This window comes from Puma concolor, chromosome D1, assembly GCF_028749965.1.
Source record: "Puma concolor isolate L17-30 chromosome D1, mPumCon1.1.hap2, whole genome shotgun sequence".
NCBI lineage: Eukaryota > Metazoa > Chordata > Mammalia > Carnivora > Felidae > Puma > Puma concolor.
The window spans coordinates 59,377,685-59,405,599 of NC_141676.1; the positions used below are offsets into that span (position 1 = coordinate 59,377,685).

The following is a 27,915-nucleotide window of genomic DNA, read 5'->3' on the forward strand; positions in this document are numbered from 1 at the left end:
GGAGTGTTAAATGAGGCCCTGGCACCAAGAGCTCTGTACAAGGGGTGTAAACACTAACCACCACCACCACCACCACCACAATAATCAGACTCACTGGGTGGTCTTGGGCAGGTTTCAGCCCACCTTGGCCTCAGCTGGCTCACCAGCTCTCAATGGGGGTCACGTTACCTTGATGGGCCCGGGCAGCTGAGAGGAGATAATGGGTATGAGGAGCTCCTTGGAGGTCAGAGACAAAGGCATGTTAGGAGAACAAGGCTGAAATAGCAAGCATTTTTAAGAAATGAATTTCCATTATTTCCAAGAACACAGAGGCCTACGGATAAGGTGGGCACGGCAAGGCCAGCCAAGAGCAGCTGTCCTCCGTGAGGCAGCAAGCAGGAAGGAGCACTGGGGGTGTCTCTGAACTTCTCCCCAAACCACACCCTGGGGCTTGGTAATTCCACACCCTCACACCCACCCCAAATTCTCCACCCACTCCTCATGCTGATTCCCCTCCGTTGTCTGGGGAATTTTGAGAAGCCTGCCAGGAGGAACAGTGCTGGCCCGTTCTTTAGCCACCGATCTGTCTGCACTGACAACTTCCCAACCAGCTCCACCCGCCCAACCTAGATGTTTGTACATCTGATGGAAAGGGTCATGGGGGCCTGCTCAATTCTAAGGACTGGACTGACACATGGAGACCTTGCCCAGGCCAGATCCCAGGAGGCCAGCTCCCTTAGTGCCTCTGCCAGCCTGCCTCTGTTCTACCACAACTCCAGGGACCTTGACAAGCACAGGGATCTGTAGTGAATGTATTGCCCACATATGGTAGGGGAGACAGACATTATATCATACTTAAGGGGTCTATCCACCAAGAAGGCCTAACAATTGTAAACATTCATGCGCCAAGTGTGGGAGCACCCAAATATATAAACCAATTAATCACAAACATAAAGAAACTCAATGATAGTAACACCATAATAGTAGGAGACTTCAACACCCCACTCACAGCAATGGACAGATCATCTAATCAAAAAATCAACAAGGAAACAATGGCTTTGAATGACACACTGGACCAGATGAACTTAACAGATATATTCAGAACATTTCATCCTAAAGCAGCAGAATATACATTCTTCTCCAGTGCACATGGAACGTTTTCCAGAGTAGACCATATACTGGGACACAAATCAGCCCTAAGTAAGTACAAAAAGATCGAGATCATACCGTGCATATTTTCAGACCAAAACGCTACGAAACTTGAAATCAACCACAGGAAAAAATTTGGAAAGGTAACAAATACTTGGAGACTGAAGAACATCCTACTAAAGAATGAATGGGCTAACCAAGCAGTTAAAGAGGAAATTAAAAAGTATATGGAAGTCAATGAAAATGATAATACCACAACCCAAAACCTCTGAGACACAGCAAAGGCGGTCATAAGACGAAAGTATATAGCAATCCAGGCCTTCCTAAAGAAGGAAGAAAGATCTCGGATACACAACCTAACCTTACGCCTTAAGGAGCTGGAAAAAGAACAGCAAATAAAACCCCAAACCAGAAGAAGATAGGAAATAATAGGGATGAGAGCAGAAATTAATGCTATCGAAACCGAAAAAACAGTAGAACAGATCAATGAAACCAGAATCTGGTTCTTTGAACGAATTAACAAAACTGATAACCCCATAGCCAGTTCGATCAAAAAGAAAAAGGAAAGGACCCAAATAAATAAAATCAAGAATGAAAGAGGAGAGATCACAACCAACACAGCATAAATATAAACAATAATAAGAGAATGTTATGAGCAATCATATGCCAATAAAATGGGCAATCTGGAAGAAATGGACAAATTCCTAGAAACATATACATGACCAAAACTGAAACAGGTAAAGGAGACAGATGCACAAACCAAAAACTATCTGCAAAAGGCACTATGAGGGAGGGTTATAAAGAAGGTGACCGTAACTCCAGAGAGGGAGTGGCTTGGAAGTTACAGAGAACAGGCGACATCTGAGGTGGGACCGGAAGGATGATTCAGAGTTTGCCAGGTCATCAAGGTGCAGAAGAGAGGACATTAAAGTGACGTGCAAATGCATGGAATGACACATCCCTAAATAGCAGAGTGTACATTTCAAAATCATTTCAAAATCACCATCCCAATTGATACTCTCAAATCCCACAATGGGGTTACCTGTCCTGCCACACACACACACACACACACACACACACACACACACACACGCATGCAAGCAAGTAAGAAAAGTAAGGGCCAGTGAAGACAAATGATGAGCCCAAGGGGAAACAGTGACTGATTTCTCGGGAGAGGGTAGGAGTGAGGGAGGGACACTGGCAGAGATGGCTCTCTTGTCTTGAAGGGGGCGGTATTCTCATAGGTCAGTGATCCCTCATTTCCTGCCCTTGCTGGTCTGTGATGCCCTCCTCCCATCCCCGACATACATGCATCCCCCTCCGGGCCCCAGGGCCTTTCAGAAGGGCGGCCAGCAGAGGGACAGAGCAGCCTTCCAAGGAGGCCAAGAAAGGTCTGAACTTTCATGAGGCCCAGCTTGGAGGCCGTGCCCTACCCTCCCCCACTCCCCCAGGGCACTGATAACCCCGACCTCTCCCACTGCAAATCTCCTCTCCTGGTCTGTCCTCTCCCCTTCTCTCGCAGCTGCAGCTGCCGCCAGCCTCTCCCTCTCCTCCCTCCACCCCTCGCCATCCCCAGGGAGCAGTGAGCTCAGCCTTTCCCATCAGCCATCCCTGGGAATGATGGGAAATGCGAGGCAGGCCAGGAACCAGCAGAGGCCTGCCCCAGAGAGGGAGGAGGAGAACACGGGCCTTTCTGAGGGCCACTGGGGGCGTCTTGGGGGCAGGGCTCCATTCTGCTGCTTGCGATGAAGCCCAGGCTGCGGTAAGAGCACAGTCTGCCTGTCCTTACCACTGGCTCTAAATAAGGTGGGATCCAACTGCTGGAGCTGGGATGGGCCTCTTTTTCTGGATGGGGAGACAGAGGTACACAGAGAGGAGGGAAAGGAAGTATGTCTGGGAGCTGACTGCCACATCCCAGGCACTGTTGGAGCCTTTCACGTCCTTTGTCTCATTGGATCCTTACCACTACCCTGCAAGGTATGTGTGGCACGCTGAAGAATGCCCCCCCTAAGATGCCCACATCCCCCAATCCCTGGAACCGTGAATATGCTACCCTACATGGGAAAAGGGAGTTGGCAGATGAGATTTAGTTAAGGTTCTGGGGATAGGGAGCTTCCCCTGCATTACCTGGGTAGACCCAGGGCCATCACAAAGGTCCTTATAAGAGGGAGGCAGGAGGGTCAGAGACAGAAAAGGCAAGGACGTGCTGATAGAGGCATCAGGAGAGAAATTAGAAGATGCTATGCTGCTGGCTTTAAGATGGAGAGTGGAACCAGGAGCTAAAGAACGTAGGCAGCTTCTAGAAGCTAGAAAAGGCAACGGGATGGATTCTCTCCTAGAGTCCTCAGAAGGAACGCAGCCCTCCAACTTACTTTAGGACTTTGGGCCTCCAGAACCGTCAGAGAATAAATCTGGGCTGTTTCAGGCCGCTAAATTTGTGGTGATTTGTTACAGGAGCAATAGGAGACGAATAAAGGAAATATTCCCATTCCTGTTTTGCAGATGAGGAAACAGCCTCAGGGAAAGCACGTGACTTCCTCAGGTCCTACGCGCTCCCCTCCACACCACACTGGGCTTACTGGGAATCTCCACGGGCTGTTAAGGCTGGGAGCCCCTCAGCCAGAGCTTCAAGGCGGGAGGAGGGGGGAGTGTGAGGAGGAGGTAGGGGTCTGCCACTGCAGGGCCAAGGTTGAGGACAGGAGTAGGGATGGGATCTGGGGAAGGTTAAAGCTCTGCCTGCAAGGACTTGTATTGTGGATCGTGGCTAGGGCCTTCTGGAGCCAGCGACTGCGTCCTACCCTGCCCCAACTTGACACAGGGAGGCACGGGACACGGACAAGGGGCGCTGGCCATGTAGCTGGGCTCAGCGGGCCAAGAATTTGCAGGATTTATCAAAATTAGGTGAAATTTCCCCATTATCTCTCTTTGCTCCTGATAAAATCCCTGAGAGGAAGGCTCCTCATTCTTCTTCCCACATGACCGGTGAGCAGGATGAGGCCCTGGGGGGTCAGTAGCTGGCCCAAGTTTTCACAGCCGGGAAGAAGTGGAATCTGGGTGTTCATGATGATCAACATAAGGAAAGCGTGACTAATAGCTATTGAGCTGTGTGCACCTGCTGTCCCTGGCATTTTCTCAGTCATTCTTGAGGCAGACCTGGTCAAGTCTCTCCTCTGCCTCAAACCCCTTCACTGCTCCCCACAAGCGCTTCACAATCTGGGCCCACCCACCCCTCTGATCTCCCCTCCCACTACACTCCCCTGCCCCCCATACCCTCTAGCCCCACTGACCTTGGTTGTTTCCCTGGAAACATCAAACTCTTTGCAACTATGGACTCTCCCATGGGGCTCCCACCTCGCCAGCTCCAGGCCACACGGCACTCACGGCACTCACAGTGGAGAAACCATAGGTCTTGGCCACACCCGTTCCTTCTTGTGGCTAAGGGGGAGGGAAAAGGGCCAGAGGTCAGCCCTAGGTGGCAGGAGGCCTGGCAGGCTGGAACTGAGAGGGCCTGAGTGAATCGATCATTTCCTACACAGTAAAGGAAGAGCAGCCTGGACGTGGGACAGGGTGTGGTGGGGTAACTTCTCAGGGGGACGGGTCCTCCCAGAAATGCAGATCCTAGGGTACTGGGGCTGAGGAGGCCTCCGAGAACATTGGATTCCAGTCCTCAATGCATGTGTGGTGGCACCGAGGCCCAGAGAAGGACGTGACTCACCCCTGGCCCCAAGCATGTCACCAGGAAGGTCAGTTTGGGGCAGTGTTTTGGGCTCTGCCACTCACTAGCTGGGTGACCTTGGGCAAAGAGAAAACCGCTCTGATCCTCACTGATAAAGTGGAAATAATAACAGTGCTTTTCTTGGTGAATGCCTGGAGAGGACCGGGTGCAGGGAAACCTTCGGTAAGGGAGAGCCACTGTCACCACTGAGAGAGCACGGACTGAACTCGGGGCACTGGATGGGGGAGCTCATCCCTCTGTGTGATATAGCGGGTTTAATTTCACCCCCACGCTGGGCCCTGAGGCCGGGGTGGGAGGGACACCCAGAAAGATGGACACTCGGCTGTCTGCAAAGCCACTGCCTCTGGGCCCCCACAGCTGGTGAGTCCTTAATCGCAGCGGTCATCTCTAGTAAAGAAATTACCAGTCTGATTTTCCTTCCAGTTAAAGAAAGGACTCCTCTAAGGGATCACGCCTGGGCTAGAGGGGTTCCTGATCAAAACGTGAGCTCTCCACTTCCACACTGACGGAGGCAAGAGGAGCCACTGGGTGCCGAGCACTCTTCCTGCAGGCGACGCTGTGCTGGGCTTCTGTGCAATGACTTCTACCTCTGTGCAGCCACCTGAGGGGACCGGGAGACCCATCCTGCTGAAGGGGAAGCTGAGGTCTGCGGAGAGTAAGTGACTTGCCTGCCACACCAGCTGGCAAGGCCACATTCTTACAGCTCCAGAAGGTCTCTGGGCAAGGACTGTTCCTATTCTAAAGCCTTGGTTCTAGAGGAGGAGCCCAGAGCTGCCATGAGGCCCTGAGGCAGCCTCCTAATTGCCTGCAGCCCCAGCAGCCCATCTCCTCCCTCCAGGCCCTCTCACCTCCCCTCAGCTCCCCAGAGATCCGTTATTAATAACTATGAAAAAAACACATGGTAACGCCGTTGCCTCCGTCTGGACAAGGCTGTCCACCCCCACACCAAGTTCACATCCACTTTATCTCAGATATTTGCTCATTGGGCACTTCCTCAGAAAGTCTTTGGTGACCGCTGACGAGGTCAGGCCCCCTCGTAGGCACTCTCAGGGTATCCTTCACAGTGGGCACTCTGGCTGTCCCCCTGCTCCGGACCATTAGCCCCATGAAGTCAAGGATAGTGTCTGTTTGCTGCCATGGTTTCCCCAGAGGTATGCCCAGTACTGGCACGCAGCCTCGGGAAGCCACTCTCCACTTGCCTGGGCCAGGCACTGTGCCAACTGCTGATCCCAAGCTGCACATTTAATCCCCACGATTACTCTAGGAGGTGGGGGTTATCATCCTCCTGGACAGATAAGCACATGAGACCAGGACAGACAGTGACTTCCCCGAGGATACCCAGTTAACCTGGCACATGGCTGGGACCAGCACCTAGCACCTGCTATATGATCTGTGGGCCCAGTGCAGGATGCGGGGCCCCTAAGAGCATTTAACCAATCGAGAGGTCCTCCTGAGCTTGGGGCCCTAGGTGACCGCACAGGTCGCCCACCCCTGAAGCCAGCCCCCTTGGGCACCCATGTGTTCTGACTCCCGGCCCAAACCCGGGCTCCTCTGAGAGGCCCTTGGGCATCAGTGCCCTATGGCGGTGGTTCTCACACTGAGCATAGGTCAGAATCACATGGGAGGAGGGGCGCCTGAGTGGCTCAGTCAGTTAAGCATCCGAGTTTTGATTTCAGCTCAGGTCATGATCTCAGGAACTGTGGATTGAGCCACGCATCAGGCTCTGCACTGATAATGCAGAGCCTGCTTGGGATTCTCTCTCTCTCCCTCTCTCTCTGCCCCTCCCAGCTTGCTTGCATGCTCTCTCTCTCTCTCAAAATAAATAAATAAATAAACATTAAAAAAGAAAAAAAAAAGAATCGCATGGGAGGCTTGTTACAAACCAGCTTGCTGGGCCCCACCTTCAGTCTTCCCATTCAGTAGGGGTGAGGTGGACCTGGGAATATGCATGGGAATACGCATTTCCAACGGCTGCATTTCTAAGGTGAGGTTGATACAATGGCCCTAAGACACTGAGAACCACTTCCCAGAGGAACGTATATTTAGCAGGGGCATTCTGAATCCAGGGTTTTGTGGAAGGAGAGATTTATGGGCAGACTATCAGGGCTGAGGATGCCTCACATCCGTTCCACCGTACCCAGGCCTCAAGTGGAAAGGACCAGCCCTACTAAGAAAGAGTGGCGGGGGGGGGGGGGGGGGTGCGGTGGAGAGGAAGGGGAGAGGCAGGGAGAAGCGGGGAGGAAAAACGAAAACTTTGCACAAATTATCTTAATTTTTTGTAACAATCTTGAGAGGCAGCTTCTGTTATCTGTATTGTAGAAGAAACCCTTGCATACATAAGTCAATGATTTGCCCAGAGTCACAGTCAGGAAATTACGAAGACCACAACTGAACCTGGTTCATACTTATGTGTTGCCACAAGCCTGTTTCAACCAGCTGGCCCTGACAGGTTCTAATCCCATGACCTGCTCGGCCCGGGGAAGCAGAGCCAATAGCCTTGGGTTCACACAGTCCCAAGCCCTGGGAAAGCCTGGCAAGCCTCCAGGGCCTTGCCCCTCCACCACCTGCCTGCCCCCACAAACCCCAGCCTGCAGCACAAAGACCTGGGACCCAGCTGAGGGGGGCTAAGTGCTGGCACCATTCCAGCAGGCCAGGACACCCATCCTGAGATCAGAGGTTCCTCCCAATCCAGGCCCTTCTCTCCAGCCTCCCTTCTTTCCACTTACTCACACACGCTCTAAGCCCCAGATCACACGCCATCTGTTCCTTCTGCCTGGAATGCCCTTCCCACCCTGCTATATGTCCAACTCTTACCCATCCCTAAACACCCCACATCACCTCTAGTAGGAAGTGCCCCCTCAGCACCTTGACCATCCTCACCCCTCTATCACGCCACTGTCACCTTCCCTGGCTGTACCTCCAAAGATCACTCTACAAATACTTATTATCTGCCCTGCTCCAGACACAGTGCAAGGTGCTGAGGATACAAAGCTCAAGCTGAGCTCCGTCAGGCTTGGGTGTGGGTCTGCTTCCCCCTGTGAACCTCTGCCAGGAGGGGCAGACAGAGAAGCAGTAGGTGAGGGTCGTCAAGGAGTGATGGGACCACAGCTGGGGATATGAAAAGATGGTTGGGGGCCTGGAAGGTAGTACAAATTCTATGTTCCAGGCACTGTGAGGCTGTAGGAAGCAGCTCCCCAATGTCCCACGCCTGGAGTACAGATCCTTGACGAAGAGCACAAAACTACTACCAAATGAACACAAGGCAGGTTATGTGATGGGCAGGTTACGGGCTCCCCAGGAAACCAAGGCCCAGAGACAGAAAGGGATGAGCCCAGAGTACCACTCAGAGCAGGAGGCAGCCCTAGAATGGGCCTGCAACCTGCTGTCCCAGGAGATGTGGGTTTTAAACAGCAGAGGAAGGAGAAGGCAACGTGCCTTACCCTGAAAAACGTGCCCCGTGGACCCTTCCTCCGGAGACATAAGGCAGTAAGGGAAAGCCACAGCCCACGGAAGCCCTAGGCGGGAGAGGATGGCCACTGAGGAGCAGAGAGGCTGGAGTGTGGCCAGGCTGGCGGAGGAAACATCTTGAGAGGCAAGAGGGAGGAAGGGAGGAGGAATCAGAAAGGAGGAAAGAGCCAGACACGCAAACACCTCCGCCTCCTCTTTCCAACCAAAACAGAATCCCCAGCAGACAGACCCGTGAGGAAGGAGACAGGGAAAGAAGCTGGGGCCTCAGAGGGGCAGGTGGCTGGGAAGGCACCCAGGACAGGAGCCTCTGGAAGCTTAAGGGACTAGGTAGCCCTGCTAAGGATTGGGTGGGGTGTGGTTAGTGGGGAGGCCCCATCAATCAGCAGGGCCCGCCCAGCTCTGTACCCACAGGTACAGAGCTGGGGCTCAGGGAGGAAGGTGATATGGACTCCACCTGGTCGCTCCTACTGCTCCTCCAAGACCCAATCAGGTACCAGCTTTTCTCAAAGCACCTGAAGCAACCACTGGGCTGGGCTGGGCTGGGCTCCAGCACAGGATTAGCACAGACTCAGAAAATACTGTGCTGCAAAACTGATCTGATGATGGTGGAGTCAAGGCCTAGCCCTTAGAAAGCCTACGGTCTGGTAGGAAAGCCAAGACATTCAAAGGTTGGAGCGTGGGCACCGAGGTGACTCTGAACTCCTAGACAACCAGGACTGGCAGGCACTTCGGAACCATCCACAAAGCTTTAACAGGGGCCTTGTCTTCTAGAAGGACACACTGCTGGGGTAAGGAGTCAGGAGGAGCTGGGGGGATTGAAGAAGAAGGAGGCATCATCTTTGTCCCCCACCCCCACTCCACACTCACACACACACACACACACACACACACACATACACACACACACACACACACACAGTGCTGAAGGCTGAGGGGCTTCCAGAGACCAGGATTCTGGTCCTGGCTCTGGGACTTAGACAAACCCCTTGACTTCTCTGGGTCTCTCCATTCCCTCACTCCATAATGGAAACTCTCCTATCCCCTTGCCTCTCAGGAGACACATCAGGTCAAGGACAGGCTTCCACACAAGTAAGAACGAAGGCCTCGGGCATGACTTCAGCACATATTAGAGGCCCACCCCATCCCTGCCCTGGCTGCCACCTGCTTTCCTCAGGCCTCCATTTGGGTGCAGCGAGCCTGGGAGGCAGAGGTTGTGGTCACGAGAGTAGGCAGCCAGGCCTGGTGTCCAAATGGGAGTGGCCCCAAAGCAAATCCACTTCCTGTCCAGGAGCCTTCTCTCTCCTTCCTCTCTCCCTAGCGGAGGAAAACAACCCTTCCCACACAAACACGTCCTCACCACTGTTTGAGAAGCTTTATTGAAACTTCTGTCTGGGCTTTCCCTCACCTGGCTGGCTTTAAGCTGCTAGAATTGAGGGGTCCTTCTTTCATCTATTTTTTTATAGGGAACCAGTCTGGCTTGGTTGAACCTTCCACTCGCTAGAGGACAACAGTCCAGCAGTCAAGTGACTTCCCCTTCCTCAGCCTGTGTCTTCTTCTAAAAAGAGGGGATGACAATAGGGCCTACCCCATAATGTTATTCTGAGGATTAACTAAATGTAGTGCCTAGCACTTAGTAATACTTATTAATTCTTACTATCATTACTAATATTCCATGGGGCACCTAGGTGGCTTAGTGGGTTAAGCGTCCAACTTCAGCTCGGGTCATGATCTCACAGTTGGTGGGTTCGAACCCCGTGTCAGGCTCTGTGCTGACAGCTCAGAACCTGGAACCTGCTTCAGATTCTGTGTCTCCCTCTCTCTGCCCCTCCCCCGCTCATCCTCTCCTCTCTCTCTCTCAAAATAATAAACATTAATTTTTTTTAATTAAAAAAATAATATTCCACAAATATTTATTGAGTGCCTTTTCTGCGTCAGACGCTGTTGGCCGCCAGGGACAAATGGGCAGATATGTGTAATGGACCCTGTCTATACAAAGTTTCCCCTCTAGCAAGGAAGACAGCAGGGTTCCACACTACACAGCACCAGGGGGCTCCATGGCACGGACCCCAATGCCAACAGCATCCCCTGCGAGACAGATATCAAAGAAATCAATAGTACACAGTGACTCTAACAATAGGTGCTCTCAAATACAGTGCTCCGAGAACACAGGACAAGTGACTGACTAGCCTGAGAAGTGGAGAAGGCTTCCCCAAGAAGTGACATCTGAGCTAGAAGAAGAAGCGGTAATAACTCTGACAGGGGCAAGGTGTGGGCATGTCATACTGAGGCAAAATAAACAAAAGCTGCCGTGGGGAGGCTCTGAGGAAGGAGCAGGATTCATTGAAGGTCCTGAGGGGTATGGGCAGGTGAGGCCAGCAAGGGCAGGGCAGCAGGGCCCGGTCACCAGGTGGACTCGGTCAGCAGTTGGGATTTTATTGTCACCACGATAAGACATTGGCAGGGTTTCAGCAAGGGATGGACACAATGTAGTTATACTTTAATATGCTCACTTTGGCCACAGGGTGGTGAATGGAAGGACAGAGAGGCGAGAGTAGACACAGGGAGACCAGTTAGGTGGCAGGATCAATAATAAGCCTGCTCTTGAGTTCAAATCCCAGATCTGCCATTTATGAGCTGGAAGGGAGATCACAAGAACACCTGCCTCCTTCAGTTGCTGCAGGGATTAAATGAGCAACTTCGCGCATGTGAAGAGCTTGGAACTTGGAACGACCCCTGGCCCAGAGAGTGTGCTGTGTGTTCAGCCGGGATCATTCATCCAGGGGAGAAATGAAGGTGGCCCACATTAGAGAGGTAGCAGTGAGAGAGAGGGAGACATGGCCAGACTCCAGGGATAACATCAATAAGGTCTCCTTGCAAGCACCCAGCTGCTCCAGCCCCTGTGCCAGCCGCAACGGCATGAGACACCCTAAGCCAGAAATGCCCAGCTGAGCCCTTCCCACATCCTGACCGACAGCAATGGGGAGAGATAAAAAAACAAATGTCATTTCCAGGTACTAAGTTATTGGGTGACTGTTTATGCAGCAAAAGACAAATGCAACAACTCATTGAAATTTACCTGGCAGGAACCTCCCCTCCCCCAAGAAGCTGCACCTTAGCAACAAGAAAGGTGCTCAGAGTACAGCAGGCAGCTGCCGAGCCTCGGACATTTGCAACTTCCAGGATTCTACCTTTGGAGAGCCATCGGAGAGCTTCAAAGCTAATCATCTCAGCATTATTTACAATAGCAAAAAAAAAGCTAGAAGTCACATCAATGCCAAATAAGAAGATTCAATAAACTGTGGATCATTTGCAATGAGGAACTCTATGTGTCATTAATAAATACGGATTTATTAATGGTGGGTTAATGGCATGGGAAATGCTGGAGGCAAAAAAAAAAACAGTAATCCAAATGTCACATACAGTTTAAGCACAACTGGGTTTGAATACACAGGCACATGCACACGTACATGTACACATACAAGCAAAGAGGGAAGACACACAAAAAATTTTTTTTGATGACCTTCCAAAGTGATGAGATTATGGGTGATTGCTATCTTCTCCTTGTCCAAGTGGGAAGGTTTTGTGTTTTTAAAAATAATCACTGAGGGGCGCCTGGGTGGTGCAGTCGGTTAAGTGTCCGACTTCAGCCAGGTCACGATCTCGCGGTCCGTGGGTTCGAGCCCTGCGTCAGGCTCTGGGCTGATGGCTCAGAGCCTGGAGCCTGTTTCCGATTCTGTGTCTCCCTCTCTCTCTGCCCCTCCCCCGTTCATGCTTTGTCTCTCTCTGTCCCAAAAATAAATAAAAAACGTTGAAAAAAATTTTTTTAAATAATCACTGAAAGATAAGTATTAGTTCTTTTTAAATGCTGCATCAGAACTCTGGTCACTCTGTCTCTAGGAGGACACAACACTAGAAGGTTAGCCTGGTGAAGGGAAGGGCTCCTGCCCGCTTTGTTGCTTTGTTCACGGCTGGTGGCCCAGTGCTAGAATGGTGCCTGGTACGTAGCAGGTGCTTGGCAAGTCTTTGCTGAACGAGCAAATGAATGCATGGCCCTTATCAGACTGCACTGTATCCTTCTGAGTGCCCAAGGGCCTCCCTCGCCAGCCCTCAGGCAGGGACCTGGTCTGGTCCTACTCTCTGTCCCTGGGGTTCAGCACAGGGCCTGGCACTGAATAAAGGCCCATGGATGAATGAAAGGCTGAATAAATGAGTATTCTACCAAAAGAACCTTCACTGATCACGGTGTGCCAAGCCCTCGAGGGCCAGAGTCTATGTGAAGGAGTGTGGTGCACGTGCCTGGGAGAGAAAAGAGGGGATATGAATACACTGGGGCCCTCTGAGAACCCAGAGAACTCTGCCTGGCCTGACTCTGGCTATACCTTCTTCCCGAGGCCCTCCAGTTCATCCGCGACTGCCTGTTTTGTCCATCCTCCCACCCCCAGGGAGGAGTTCCAGAAGGCCTGACTCAAGCTACTTACGATGTAGTTTTGTTTTTACAAGAAGAGAGAAGGCAAGTGCCTTCCTGGAATGACATTCCTGCTCGGCTGCCCTGGGACAACCTCTGGGACAAGAATCTGGCAGGGAAGCCAGCAGGTGAAGACAGAGCTCTGGGGGATGGGAGGGCAGGTGGTCAGAGGTGGCTGGGGGATGCAGGTGTCGGAGAGGGCAGTGCTGGGTGGGAGGCACCAGAGCTGAGCGAGACTTTGCTGGGGGTGAATGGAAGTGACCATGACCAGGTGACTCCGTGTGTATTGACTGTCACAGTGAAGGGATGGGGCACGTGCCTGTGCCCGAGCGACAGACTGAGGATGGCCCTGGGAGGGGTGCCAATGTGGAGGGCTTGCCAGAGCAGGGTGCGGTGGGGGGGGGGCAGTGGCTGGAATTAGATTGTTTCAGTCCATGAGACTCGGAGCCTGAATGACTACTGGCGGGGCCGGGGAGGCTGACAGGGGCTGGTCAGGCCCAAAAGGAAGCAGAAGCTTGAAGGCTGGGGCTCAGGAGGGACCCCGACTCCCACTGTAACGCCCTACTTTGGTTGTCCAGAGTGCAAGCCCAAAAAAGACCGTCTGCTTTTTATAAATAAAATCGCGACAGATGTGACACCTCAGACCCATCCCAAACACAGGCTCAGAGGTCTGGAGGTTAGAAAACACTGAGAACCCCAGAGCGCAGCCCCCTGACTTCTTCCATGACAAGCAGGCAAACAATAGCCTTACTAAGGTTCCCGAGAGCCCAAGGCACCAGCCCCCAAGACCTGGGTGTTTTCAAAAGCCATGAAGGAGGCCTGCCAGGTCCTATAGGGGAAACAGTGCCCACTCAGGCAGCTCTGAAAAGCAGGAGGTGAGGTGATTTCATTAACAGCTGGAGCTACAAGCAGCGTGGGAGGAGGCTTGATTCCTGCACCAAGACTAGACGGCGCTCCAGAGAACAGGCCCTGGGTCCGGCTCACGGCCCCAGCCTCGGAGAACAGCCTAGGCCTGGTGCTCAATAACGAGCACATAGGTAAAAATGTGAATGGGCCATAATAACAGGAGCTAGCATTCACGCAGTACTTACTTTGTGCCAAGTGCTATTCTAAGCACTTTACAAATATTAACTCATTTAATGCTCAGGAAAATTTTACAATTTCCATAATAAAAGATGAAGATCCCCATAATACAGACTTCATTAGTCCCATCTCACAGATGAGAAAATGAAACAAAGAGGGGTTAAACAACCTGCCCAAGGCCACATAGCTTTGAATCCTGTCAGTCTTATTCTAGAACCCTTGGTCCTAACCGGTCCGCCATACTGCTTCCCACTGGACACCTGCACCTGTCACGGCGTTCAATCCCACACCATCCTTTCTGCAGTAGTCTCGCCCCCACACCCCTGTCTCACCTCCAGCATCCCCTCCTAACCGATGCTGCCTTGTCTTCTTAGCAACTAAAAAAATATAATTCATTGAGGTGAAATTCACATAACATAAAATGTACCATTCCAAAGTGAACAATTAGTGGCATTTAGTGTATTCACAGCATGCAAAACTTCCTCCTCTATTTCCAAAACATTTCCATCCCTCCATAGTAAAATGCTTCACCCATAAGTAGTTTCTTCTCCCCATCCTCTTCTCCCCTCCTCCCCTGGCAACTACCGATGTCAGCTTTCTGTGTCTACGGATGGATCTGTTCTGGACATTTCATATAAATGGATTCATACACACGTGACCTTTGCGACTGGCTTCTTTCGCTTAGAACGATGTTTTCAGGGCTTGTCCATGTTGTAGCATGTATCAGTATGTGATTCCTTTTTATGACTCAATACTATTCTATGGTTTGGATAGACCACAGGTGGTTTAGCCCTTCATCCACTGATGCATATTTGGGCCATCTGTTTCCACTTTCTGCTGCCTTTTGACCCCACCATGACTCTGCGGGTGAGGACTATTGTTCCATCTCGCTTCTAGAAGCAACACTGATGTTCATACGTGGTAGAGCGGTGCTTTGCATTGGAAGCCCCGGCCTGCCGAACTAGGTGTTCTTCCCTAGAGTTCCCTTGTCTCCCACCAGCCACTCACTCGCCCTGCAAGTCACACTTTTCCTGGGTATCAGTGCCAGGCACATGCCAGGCTCCGGGCCAGGTGCTGACCACCCAGAGTGGATGGTTCAGGCTAGGCCCCAGGGTCCACCAGGGCCTGAAGCTGTACGGATGGGTTCCTGCCCAGCCCAGAGGTCCCAGGATCCAGGCACACCAGGTCCAAAATGAGTATAGGGGCAGGAGGACCCTGCTCCTTCCTCCCTGGGTCTTAGCTTTCTACCCTGGAGAGAAGGAAGATGGCCCCTAGCAGAATGTTCTAGAGTGCTTCACAGCGAGACTGTCGAGCAGAACAGGAATTGCTGAGCTGGAAGGGCCTCCAGAAAACACAGGACTCACAGCATGGAGTGGGGAGGAGCTGTGGATCAGGACAGCCATGAGGGTCTGCCCTGCCAATCTGTCATTTCACCTCTCAGACATAAATGCACTAGAAAAAGTCCTTTGCCAGGAATGCCCACTATGCGTCCCTGCTGTAACTTTGAGCCAAACCTCGTCTGAGCCTTCTCTGCACAGAGGTAGGGGCTTGGAAATCTAGAATTCCAGATTCTAGGTTGGGAGGAGTGAGTTGACTTCAGACAGCCCTTCCTTTTGACAACTTCCCCTCAGGCCACCTCTCTGTGTAAGGCGGTGTGGCTATGAACAGTTGACACCCAGAGAGGCCATCTCCTGCCTGGCCCTCCAAGAAACCGCCTCTGCCACACATTTGCCTGTTAATGGGACCATCCTGAGGGAGTCTCTGGCATTCAATGTGGAGACAATCTGGACTCAGCCCAGTGACTCATAGTCACCACTGCCTCCTTAGGCCCCCTTCACACAGGACAGGGGCCTGACAACTATGTAGTGAATGAACGAGTGCATGAATGAGTGAACGCACGAACAAACAATCCCTTGGTGATTTCCCAACTTCTGGCCTCTCTTTTCCAGTCTGTTTTTCTACACAGCTGCCACGTGAACCTTCAGCTCCTGCCTCCCCTGTGAGCTGTGTGGCTTTAAACAGACCGCTTCATTTCGCTGAGCCTCGATTTCTCCATCTGCAAACAGGGAGTCGGCTTGTGGGTAATGAGGAGGATGAAAAGAGAAAGCATTCGCCCAGCACCTCAAGGGCTAAGGAACAGTCCAGGAAAAGCAGTTGAAGGAAAACTGTTTCTCTCTGGCACCCCACCCCATCCCACACCTCTGGGCCCTGATTCCCTGATCTCTCTGTGTTCTAAAGGCTGGAGGAAAGAGCCAAGCCCCTGAGCTGGCCCCTGGCTGGATGTAAGTGTTTATGCCAAGCCCAGCCTCCCAGGGACAAGTTATTTGCTCTGCCTGTAATTAATTGCAGTAGGCCTGGCTGGGTAATAAACTCTGCTGGGGAAACATAAACAGTTTGCGCAGAGCTCCAAATCCTTTGTGAGGCCGGCAGAGAGGGTCTGCAGGAATGGAATATTCTCCCAGCCAGAAGAGGAAGACCCCTGGAGATCATTTGAAAAGCAGCAGCTGCCATTATTGGGTGCTTACCTTGTCCTAGGCACGGTTGAGCCCCTGATTATTTGGTACCACTGTTTTCTCCATTTTATTTATTTATTTTTTAGGTTTATTTATTTATTGCAAGAAAGAGAGGGGGAAGGGGAGGGGCAGAGAGAGGAGAGAAAGGATCCCAAGCGCAGAGCCTGACGTGGGGCTCGAACTCAGAACGGTGACATCATGACCTGAGCCGAAACCAAGAGTCAGACGCTCAACCGATTGTGCCACCCAGGCGCCCCTCCCCATTTTAAAGGGGAGGAAACTGAAGCTGAAAGAGGCAGGGTGACTTGCCCCAGCTAGAAAGTGGCTGGGCTGGAAGGGACACCAAGCCTGCTTTCAGAATAGTGGGGGGGAAGGCAGCCATTCATTCAACAAAAATGTATGTGCATCCCCTGTGCCAGGTACTGGGACCAGAAGGAAAGAAAAGAAAGTCACTGTAACAGAGGGTGATAGCAGATTACAAGTGGCCATTCAAGCTCTGAGGGGAAGAGACCACCCAGTATGCCTCCAGCAGGAACACATAGTAGGTGTGCAATAAGTGAGTTTCTGGCTAAAACTTCACGCTCTTCTTGAGCCAATGGAGCTTGTCGCCAAGCAGTTCAAGGAGTCTTGAAGACACTGTGTCAGGGCTGGGGGTGTAATGATGGGTGAATAAAACATGACCTTCTCTCCCAGGGAGCCCAATCCAACTGAGGGTGTGCACACATGGGTAAAGGAATAGAATGCAAGACAGGTTGATGAGGGTCATGGGGCAAGAGAGAGGGATAATCAGCATTTACTGAGCACGATACTATGTGCCAGGCACTGTGCTAAGCCCTACATTATCTCATTTAGGCCTTACAACAATCCGGGCAGGGGGAGAGAATATTATCACACCCATTTTAAAGATGAGAAAACCGAGGTGCGGCAAGATTACACAACCGTCGCAAGGACACAGACATAAGCAGTAGTGGTAGTGTTTGAAACCTGGCCTTACACCAAAGCCTATGTTCTTTTCTCCCCACCCCCACTGCTCCTCCCTCTCTGAAGGGGGCACCGAAGTTGGGAGGGAGGAGGCAATCACCAGTAAGCTCCCTTCACCTCTCCCCACCTCGGCGCGAGGGTGGAGGACGTGGGAAACAGCGCACCCTGCTGGCCGGGTTTCCTTCCTAAGCCAGAAAGGTCAGTTTGCCTGCCAGGGCAGCAGAGCTTTCCAACAAAACCAGTCAGGCTGGTTACCTCCCACCCAACCCCCCTCCCCCACACCCCCCAGGAGCAGACTTCCATTCTGACCTCTCCCACAAAAAGGCCACTCAGTTTACAACTGTTCCTTCCCAGGGAACTGTATTTCACAGCTTATAAACACTTTCCAACGTCTTAGCTCATCTGACCACCACCATCCCACCCCAGCAGCTCGTGTCCCCAGCACCCAGCAAGAGGCACAGCAGGGTGCAGGTGAATTTGACAGGCAGTGGACTGGCTCCACCCCAATGCCCCCAACCCCACCCCCAGCGCCCCAACCCTCCCCACCGCACCCCTGCCCATCTCCATCCAGCTTCCACCACCATTTACTGAGCTCCCGCGTGACAAGCCTGGGGTTGTACCAGGCTGTTTCATCTGGGGTACATTGTTTAAACCTTTCCACAGCCTTTTCAGGTACGTATTGTGTCCATGTTGCAGATGAGGAAGACTGAGGGCAGAAGGACCTTTCCAGGCTCTTCTTTACATAGCAAGTAGGATCCGCAGCTGGGCCTGTCCCAGAACCAGCTCCCCCCGGGAGACTTTCAGGTCCTGCCTCAGCAGTGAGGACTCTAACTGATGACCAGGTCCACATGTGTGGGGTGAGACTGCTCTGAGCACACGTAGGGACGCGGCACCCACATCCTGGCACAAAGGACCACCTGGCCTGAGCAGGGGCAGATCCAGTCTTGGATGAGCTCATGTAATTTGGAAGCCCTCTTAAAGAAGGAGAAGGAGAAGGAGAAGAGTACAAAAATGTCTTCCTTTGGCGCCTTTCACAAAGCGTCCAAGCACGTGGACAGTGCTAGGCCTTGGAATGGGCCCTGGAGCACAACGGGCCCGAAGCTGAAGCTGCACCAGCCTCATGGTGAACCCGCCTCTGGGCTGGAGGAAGGGCCCAGAGGCGATCCGAACACCACCCGCCTTCACAAAGGCCCTGCCTCCAGCCCAGCAGACAGAAGAGGCTCCGGAGGACATTCTTTCTTCTTGTCACGCGTCCTGCTGCTACTAAACCCTCCCTGCAATTGGGCCACATCTGTCTGTCTGTCTCCCTCTTGCCATGGTTTCAGAAGAAGCGGAGATCATCTGAGCACAGGGCCAACCCACAGAGTACGTACACTCACAAGGATAGCACCGCTGGCTTTCTTTGTGATCCTGGAGCATATCCCCAGGAGGATCTTCTATGCCTGGGTGGGCAGGGTCATCCCCCACCTGTGCCTGGAAGCCCAGGCCATCAGGAACAGCCTTGGCAAGAGCCCCATTCCCAAATGTTCAAAGGATACAACACTGATTATCAAGTGTTCCCGCATCCCACATCCCATTTGGCCCCCACATCAGCCCTGGGAGGTATGCAGAGCCAGTTTTATTGTTCCCATTTACAAAAAGGGACAACCAATGGCACTCACTGGACCTACTCTGTGCTAGACGTGCCAAGGGGCCTTCCACAAGTCACAACTCACAGACACCCTGGCAGGAAGGGCTGATCCCCAGGGAACAGGTGGGGCACTGAGGCCTAGCTCGGTCTTTGGGCCAGGACCTGAGAATGGGGCTGCAGTACTGCTCTCCCATCCCCTAGCCCAGACCTCTGCGCAGTCTCTTCGCAGTCTGGAGTGGCTAGCTCAGAAGGCAGACAGGCTGGAACACAGTGGGCTGAGTGAGGAACATGAGGCCTCCCGCTTCCAAAGCAGAGGAGCAGCTGGTGGCTTCTCACAGGCCTTTCTAGCAAAAGTAGATCGGCGATTGCCTTCCCCTCTCTGGCTGTGTCAGAGGAAGAGTGCATAGGCCCTGGAAGCCTGAGACCTGCTTGAAAGCAATAGCCTCACAGACTCAGGACCTGTGTCTTCCTTCATGCTGCCACGCAGCAGAGGGCGCCATGCCCACCTCCCACCTTGCACCTGCCAGGCCTTCTAGTCCCTTCACAGGACCACCTCTCACCTGACAAGCCAGCTGCCCAGTGCTTGCCCTTGCCTGCCCTAGTCCTACCTCGGTCCTTCCTTCATGATTCATTCACTCCTATATCCATTCTACAAACCCTCATGGAGAACGTAGTGTAGGGCGACCCACTGTCCCCATTCACCCAGGACCAAGGTGTTTCCCAAGATGTGGGACTGAGACAGTCCCAGGAAAACTGGGATAACAGATCATGCTGATGTACTGTTACTGTGTGCCTGGCCCTGTGCTGGCCACTGAGGACACACTGGACGTGGTCACTGCCCCCGGGAAGCTTCCAGTTGGAGAGTGGCTCTCACTCAATGAGGAACTATCAAAGGCACCTGCTTAGCACCTCATGCACATTATCAACTGCAATCTTAGGAGGAAGGTATTATCATCTCCATGGTATACATAAGACAACTGAGGCTCAGAAAAGTGACCTGACTTGCCCAGAGTTACAGAGCTATCAGTGACATGCCAAGACTTGAACTCTGATCCATTGAGACAGATAAAAGGAAGGGCAGGTTTGTTCCAGCATGAACATTAAGAAGACAGAAAAATATAAAGATACGTTTTATTTAATCAATTTTGTAGCCCCCAGTATTTGGCATGTTCTAGAGGCTCAGAAAATGTGTGTGGAAGGAAGGGAGGGAGAGAGGGAGGGAGGGGAGGGAGTAGGCAGGGAGGGGAGGAAGGGGGGAGAGAGGGGAGGAATGGGGGGGAGAGACTGGAGGGAGGAGATAAAGGAGACCGGAAAGGAAAGGAGGGAGGAAGGGGAGGGACTAAGGGGAGGGAGGGAGAGGGGGAGGGAGGGCAGGGCAGGAAGGGAGGGAAGCACGCACGCCTGATTTAATCACCTTCAGGCTAGGAGATCCCAACCCCCAATTCAAAATACATATATTTCCCTTTTCATAGCCAGTGTCAGCTGTTTTCTTTCAGCAGCAGGGCCAGGAAGGAAGTGAGAAGAGGGAAAGAGTGCTTCTCTTTTGGGTCAGCAGTTCAGGGCTCACTTCCTCCAGGGAATTTTTTTTTTTTAATTTTTTAAAAAATATTTTTATTTATTTTTGAGAGAGACAAGAACACGAGCAGGGGAGGGGCAGAGAGAGAAGAAGACACAGAATCCGAAGCAGGCTCCAGCCTCTGAGCTGTCAGCACAGAGCCCAATGCGGGGCTCAAACTCATGAACCACAAGATCATACCTGAGCCGAAGTCGGACGCTGAACTGACTGAGCCACCCAGGCACCTCCCTCCAGGGAATCTTAAGTGACTCACACCCCCACCTAATTCTGGCCCTAACTTATTTGAGTACAACAGCCACGTGTATCACAAATGTGTGTATGTGTGTGCACATGTGCGTACACACATGGGCGTGCGTGTGTGTGCAAATATGCATGTGGTGCTTGTATTCTTGCTTCAGTTCACTTCTACAAACCTAGGCCTCACCTGGCTGGGCCAGCCCTATCAGGAGCTGGGGGTCCAAGAGGTATCAAACACTTGTCTGCGCTCTAACATGGGAAACTGACATGTCAGCAGCTAACCATGATGATGCAATGAGCCATCATGGAATCGTACAAGGTGCAAGGGAGCACGGAAGAGGGCACTGATTGCCTGGGCAGGGAGCACCAAGTCAAGGGAAGGAGTCGTGCCTAAGCATGCAGTAGGTGCTCCGTACAACAGATCAACTGAACTGCACTGAGGTTAGGTTCAACCTGAAAATATAAGGGAGATATCGTCAAAGGAAGAAGGTATTCCAGACAGAGACCAGCTCGAACAAAGGCACAGGGTGGATAAAGTGTGAAGACTGTGGAGGAACATCCAAAAAAAAGTCAGTGCAGCCAGAGTGTTTGCTGTGTGGTGGGGAGAGCTGAGACAGGAGCACTGGAAGGAAGTTTGGCATAGATCATGAAAGGCCCCCAATGCACCCCACCCTGCACCCCATGAATGTGGACTATCCTACAGGAAATCGGGAGAAACTAGCCAGGTTTGTTTTTTTTTTTTTAATTTTTTTTAACGTTTATTTATTTTTGAGACAGAGAGAGACAGAGCATGAACGGGGGAGGGTCAGAGAGAGAGAGGGAGACACAGAATCTGGAATAGGCTCCAGGCTCTGAGCGGTCAGCACAGACGAGGGGCTCGAACTCACAGACCGCGAGATCGTGACCTGAGCTGAAGTCGGACGCTTAACTGACTGAGCCACCCAGGCGCCCCCAGGTTTTTTTTTTTTTTTTTAATGTTTGTTTTATTTATTTATTTATTTTGAGAAAGAGAGGTAGAGAGCAAGCAGGGGAGGGGCAGAGAGAGGGAGACAGAGTCTTAAGACTCTGCACTGCCAGTGGGGAGCCTGACGTGGGGCTCGAACTCACAAACCTGAGATCATGACCTAAGCCGAAATCAAGAGTTGGACCCTTAACTGACTGAGCCACCCAGGTGCTCCCCAGTTGTTGTTTTTTTATGTTTATTTATTTTTGAGAGAGAGAGTGTGTGTGTGAGCAGGGAAGGGGCAGATAAGAGAGGGAGAGAGAGGATCCGAAGGAGGCTCTGTGCTGAGAGCGGAGAGCCCGATGTGGGGCTCAAACTAACAAGCTTTGAGATCATGACCTGACCTAAAGTCGGACGTTTAACTGACTGAGCACCCCAAAACTGGCCAGTTTTTAAACCGGGGGGTGGGGGGGGGAACAGAGCCAGATATGAATTTCAGAATAAGAGGAGGGTTTGGGGGGCATCTAGACTGAGCAAAGGGACAGCAGTCAGAAGACTAGTGTAACAGTCCAAGGCCAGAAGGGGGGCTTGGCCTGGGCCAGTGGCAGTGGAATGGGGAGAAGAAAGGCACTTTAGTGATAGGGGCACGTATCCGTCAGCATCTGGTTGGGTGTCCTGAAGGTTAGGGTTGGTGTTTCTCTTCTCCATGGAGCTTGGCACACCCCTGTCCCCAAACACTCCAACAGAAACTGAGGCTTGAGGGAGCCAGGTTGCTGTGTGGCCTGGGACAGGACTCAACCTGAGACTGAGTCATGGTTCTTTGTTTGAAAGTTCTTTTTTTATTTTTATTTATTTTTGATGTTTATTTTGAGAGAGAGAGAGAGAGAGCGCTCAAGCAGGGAAGGGGCAGAGAGAGAGGGAGAGAGAGAATCCCAAGCAGGTTCCGCACTCCCAGGGTAGAGTCCGGACATGGGGCTCGATCCCACGAAGTGTGAGATCGTGACCTGCACCAAAACCAGGAGTCAGACGCTTAACCGACTGAGCCACCCAGGCGCTCCTGAAAGTTTTCCTTACCAAAAAACTTTACCTCTTCTGGGGGAGCAGGAGGTCAAAACTGACTGCAAAATAGTGAACATCAGAGATGACCAGATTGTTGCAAGTGTGCATACTGAGTGCCTTGCTGCTGAAGTCAGCCCTCTAAATGAGAAATGAATATGTGCATATTAACCACTCCATTATGCCATGTGATCATCTTTGTCATTTTTAGGATATTAAAAAAAAAATCCCTTGCAAAGAAAAAGTTCTCATTACTGAGCTTAAAAATGCTTCCAGGTTTCTTCCTGGGGCAATAAAGACCCATAATAAAATCATCCTGCTAATGTGCTAGCTGCTTTCATTAGCACAGATACAACAGAGAAAGAATGGAAACTTTATGCCCAGAGGCTGAAAAGCTATTGGAGCTTTGCACAAAGCTCTTGGTAGAGGAGAGGTGAGACCCAAAGCTATTGGTAGAGGGGAGGTGAGAACCCCCAGCCCACTGCTTCTCTCCACCAGGCAGCCACTGGCCTCTGGCCTCCATGTTCCCAGAAACAGCCGTCATTCAGAGCTCAGAGGTGTCCCCACCTCAACCGCCACCCCACAGCCCCAGAGCCTAGAGCACGGTTTCCTATTTCACGGCCACTGCTTATCTGGGAAGTCATCAGACCCTCTCTGCCGGGTTTCCTCCACCGGAGTAAAGCCTTTGCTCCAGTGGCCCTCCACCAGAAGAGACCTGGGCAGACCCTCGTGGCTGGACCTGGTGTCTCCTCCTATGTCCGTCCCGTTTCTTCTGTCCAGGCCCACTCACAGTGATGCCATGTAACAGAAGGTGGACTTTCACCCGAGATTTTGTGTCCTCAAGCAGTCTGCAGCCCCAGGACACCCCTAACCGACAGCAGAGGAAGTGAGTGTCTGACACTGTGCCTGGTACATAGAGGGTTCTCATGTATCTGATGAAGGAAGTCAGTCCTGGCTGAAAACCGCCATCAAGATACGCCTCTGGCTCACTTCCACCACACCATCCAAAGCCTGCTCCAGTGCCCCCCTTCCGAGGAGCTGCCTCTGACCCTTAACCACCGGGCTCGCTCTGCCCCCGATAGAAACTAATTCACATCACCCCCTTCTTACAGTGTGCTGTGATGATCTATTTCCTCTCCCCTAGAAGACAGGAGCTGCACCAGTGCTGAGACTTGCATGTTTCATCCTCATGCCTCTGGTATGAGGCTCAGGGCCTGCGATGTGGCAGATACTCAGAATTTGTCCACAGGTACCTCCTTGGGAGGCGGGGGCGGGGGGGGGGGGAGGGGGGGGTGAAAGAAGCCAAGCCTGAAAAGGCCCAGCCCAGGGGAACCCCCACGGTGTTCTCTATCATGAAGTTCTCTGCCACCCCAAACCCAGGAGGGCTGGGCCCCAGCCTCTGAGAAAGGGTCTTAGGTGGGAGACAGGAGCAGAGCTGCTCCCTAAATCAGCCTCCCACCAGGAGAGGCAGGCAGGCCACCGGGGTGGGCCAGGCGGCTTGGGGACATGCCTTGAGTGGAGGTGGAGTGCTCAAGAAATGTCTGTGGAACCCAGTGGAGCAGACCGAAAAATGCCATTTGTTCTTCTGGCTGCAGAGAGGCCAGGTCCCCTTTCGGGGCACTTCACACGCAAATTATCTCAGGACACGGCCTATTCCTCTAATGAGGCTTCTCCCCTTTGTGGCTTTGCTCCCAGGAATGTGGGAGGGGGGGGGGGCGGTGGTGATACACAGAGCCAACCTCAGTGGCCGCGGCCCACACTAAGGCCGAACACACGGCCCTCCTCCCGAAATGGTGTGGGCAGGCACGTACCACCCAGCCAGGCAGGGGATGGTCACATTGACCTCTCAGGCCCAGGAATCCTGAGCAAAGCAGCGCCTGCCTCCTCCTGGGCCCCTCTGGGGAGGAATGAAAGAAGGAAGCGGGGAGTTGGGCTGTGTTATGTAACCAGCTTCCTTGGAGTCAGAGGCCCTAGCTTGTCTGTCATAGCCCAGCGTTGCAGGGAGAGGCTGGGGGAGGGGGAGGCGGCTTTCTTCCCTCCTTTGCTGTCTCTCCTCCAGACCTCAGCAGACCTCCTAGGCAGGCGCTGCTTTCCAAGCGCCTCAGCTCCAAGCAGGCACCCCCGCTAGGGGTGTTGTTGTCTGAATGTGTGAAACAGTGGCCTGCTGGCTTCCCTGCTAGAAAACCTGGCTGCACCTGGGCGCATGGGGTAAGGGAGAGAGGCCTGGGGCTCTCCACGAGGCCCACCCCTGCCCCCGGCTTCCTGTCCCCCAAATTCTCCCTGCTTCCTCCTACAGAATCTGCAAGAGCGAGGGGCCAAAAGGTGGGGACGCTCAGGCTGCCCCAGCACCACGCTGCTCTGCCCCTCCCTGGCCCCGGGCAATCTCACTTCCCTTTCGTGAAGTCATCTGAACTTCTTCTCGGGCCCAGTGCAACCCCCCACCTCCGCATAGTCAGCTGTGTGCACAGCGCTGTTCAGGACAGGAGAAGGGAGGGGATGCGGGAGAGAGGGGAGCACAGAGGACAGCAGAGATCCACTCCTGGACTTGAATGATAGCAACGACTTCATCGAATCCTGACCCTCTCGGCCACAGCAGCCATATGCAATAGGTGATATTATCACACCTATTTCACAAAAGAGAACACCGAAGCCCAGAGAGTTTAAGACCCTTACCCACAGTCACGGAGCTAGCGTGCGATATTGCTGGACAGCAAAGCCGAGTCTGTGTGACTCGACCCCATGGCTCTACCGTTGGGGGATGCTATTTAGGAAAGGCCTAGGCTGTTGAGAGACACTGTGCGGCCTTCAGTGGTCACTTGCTGAGGACACTAGTTTGGGAACCACAGGACAGTCATGAGGACAGGGACAAGAGCATGACAGAGGCTGAGGGCTTGCCTGTTGCCAATAGTCTTCCATCCTGATGAAGCTACAGGCACTCAATCTCAGGCTGGATGACACCCACACACTGCCTGCCCCTTCTAGAAGACAGGGCTGCAAGCGGCCAAGCTATCAAGCACAGAACACAGCCTGCCCTCTATGCTCTCTCCTGTTCTAGCTGCAGAACCGAGAAGGAAAGCACCCTACAGACCTCCTAGGCCAAAGCCCTTTCTCCTTCCTGCTTGACACATGGAGAAACTGAGGCCCAAAGAGGGAAAGCAGCTTATCCATGGTATCAGAGGGATGGTGAAGAAGTGGGGTCCCTGTATCCAAGGTCAGAGCCCCTGTCCTTGATTTATCTCACTTGGGTGCTGTCCCCAGATAGCACTCTCTCTCATCTGTCTCTGTGTCTGCCTCTCTCCCTGTTCCCCCACCCTCTCTCCCCACCTCCTGCTTTCTTTTCACAGCTCTCCTTGCAGGCCCAGTGTCTGAAGCCTCCTTCACAGCATCCCTCGCCTTCTCACGCTCTTCTGAGCCTCACTACCCCCCCTTCCTTCCTTCCCCTCCTCAGGGCCAACGAGCAATTCCTGGGTGGTTTAATTAGCTGATTATGACCACAGCCTGCTGGATCCAGTGCCCAGAAGCTTGTCCCCAGTAATTAGGTGGGTTCTGAGTACTTGCCCAGTGGGAAGCCAATGGGTAGATTTCTCCAGCTGCATAAAGAGCTCCTTGATCACTGGTGGGTCATCAGAAGCCATGGTCCCTGCCTCAGGCCAGGTCAAACCACACTGGATATACTGTAGCTAGATCTAGATGTCCATCCTAAAGGGAGACTCCGTACTCACCCATGCCACAGTCCAGACCCAGGAAGGCTCAGGAAATGTCTGAGGATGGGAATGATGGATGGATGCCACACTCTGGGGGCCAGGAAGGGATGGTTTCATGGCCAGGGCACTTATTGAGGAAGCAGGATTTGGACAAGCCGTGAGAAGCGAGGATGGCATTCTAAATGGGGAAAGCAGCAGAAGCAAAAGCAGGAAGGCTGGAATGAGCCACCGATCCCCGTGCCAGAAAGCTCTGGTTACCAGAAAGCACATTCACCTAGCAAGGTAAAGCTGCTCATCCATTGACCTCCGCCCTTTGGTTCACAAACACACAAAGTCACTTTCAGACATTTCAAAACCAGCAAAGATGTCCCATTGTCCTCATCAACCACATTGCCCACCCCCATCCCCAAGTATATCTTTTCCCAGTGAAATACCTACATTCGGCCTCCTTCACTGAGCAAATATTTATGGAGCTCGGTGCCATGCCAGGTCTGCACAAGAACAGGGACAACAGACACAGGGCAGGTGTCCTTGGTCTCACACAGAGGACATCACAAGTGTGTAAATAAACAGGACCCATGGGGGGTGGGAGGGAGGGGATCAATGCCAAGAATGAGAGAGAGAGAGAGAGAGAGAGAGAGAATGGCAAAAAAAAAAAAAAAAAAAAAAAAAAAAAAGGTCACAAGTCACTTGGAAATCGGTGAGGACTTCCTGAAGGAGGAGACCATATATATATGATCCAGGCCTTGAAGGACAGACAGGAAGGGCACTGTGTTGGGTCAGGTCACCACCTGTGTACTAAGGGCCAATGACAAAACAGGCTTGTGCTGAGACCTTTGAGGCCTCCAGCGTGAGTCAAACAGGGTCCCTCCCTGGGGGAGTTCACAGCCCGGGAGGCAGACCCGGTGAGAGGTCAGCTAAGAGCTAACCTCAAATAACACTGCCCTTGCATCAGGAGACTTGTCTCTGAGCTTTACCTATTTTAATTCATTTAATCCACCAGACAACCTGGTGCAGGCAATATCACCACCCCATTGTGCAGAGCACCCCATTCTGCTACAGCAAAGAAAGGGTTAAATAATAGGGGAAGCCACAGAGCTAGTAAGTGGCAGGGCAGGGCGGGCACTTGAACCCAGGAACCCTGGTTCTTCCTAAAGGCTACCCACTATTATGCTAATCAATCTATGCTAATCAGGCTGAAGGCACAACCCACAGCCACCCAGGCCCAACTCCCCTGAAGTCTCAGTCTCACTGGCCAGCCTATGACAGAGGCGTGAGCTTTGCCCAATGCCCCACTTCTGGCACCCCCTGGAAGAAAGGTCACCCCTACACTCACTAGCAGAACACAGGAAAGGAGTAACTCAAGGAGAGTTACCTCCTTGCCCATCATGGCTG

General features: G+C 52.4%; 1 protein-coding gene and 2 long non-coding RNA genes across 5 annotated transcripts in view; 1 reads left to right on the forward strand and 2 right to left on the reverse strand.

Moving 5' to 3' along the window:
* The window catches only part of ARRB1 (arrestin beta 1), a 76,434-nt gene that overhangs the window by 41,450 nt on the left and 7,069 nt on the right, over positions 1-27,915 (reverse strand). The window contains exon 2 of one of the 2 annotated variants that reach the window (XM_086678329.1): positions 4,416-4,563. The exons of the other annotated variant lie outside the window; for it this stretch is intronic. Within the exon in view, the coding sequence (XP_086534455.1) occupies positions 4,416-4,468 (53 nt within the window). The 5' untranslated portion in view covers positions 4,469-4,563. The remainder of the gene's footprint in view (positions 1-4,415; positions 4,564-27,915) is intronic. 2 annotated transcript variants of the gene reach the window in all.
* On the forward strand, positions 2,453-11,587 carry LOC147576756 (uncharacterized). 2 transcript variants are annotated; one of them, XR_015241087.1, is made up of 3 exons: positions 2,453-3,105; positions 5,288-5,519; positions 11,344-11,587. It is a non-coding gene; the product is annotated as an uncharacterized LOC147576756 (long non-coding RNA). The 2 variants fall into 2 exon arrangements; XR_015241088.1 differs by having other exon boundaries at positions 2,454-3,105; positions 5,288-5,508.
* LOC147576757 (uncharacterized) lies at positions 22,632-27,125 on the reverse strand. Its single transcript, XR_015241086.1, has 2 exons — positions 22,848-27,125; positions 22,632-22,764 (listed from the first exon to the last, which is right to left on the reverse strand). It is a non-coding gene; the product is annotated as an uncharacterized LOC147576757 (long non-coding RNA).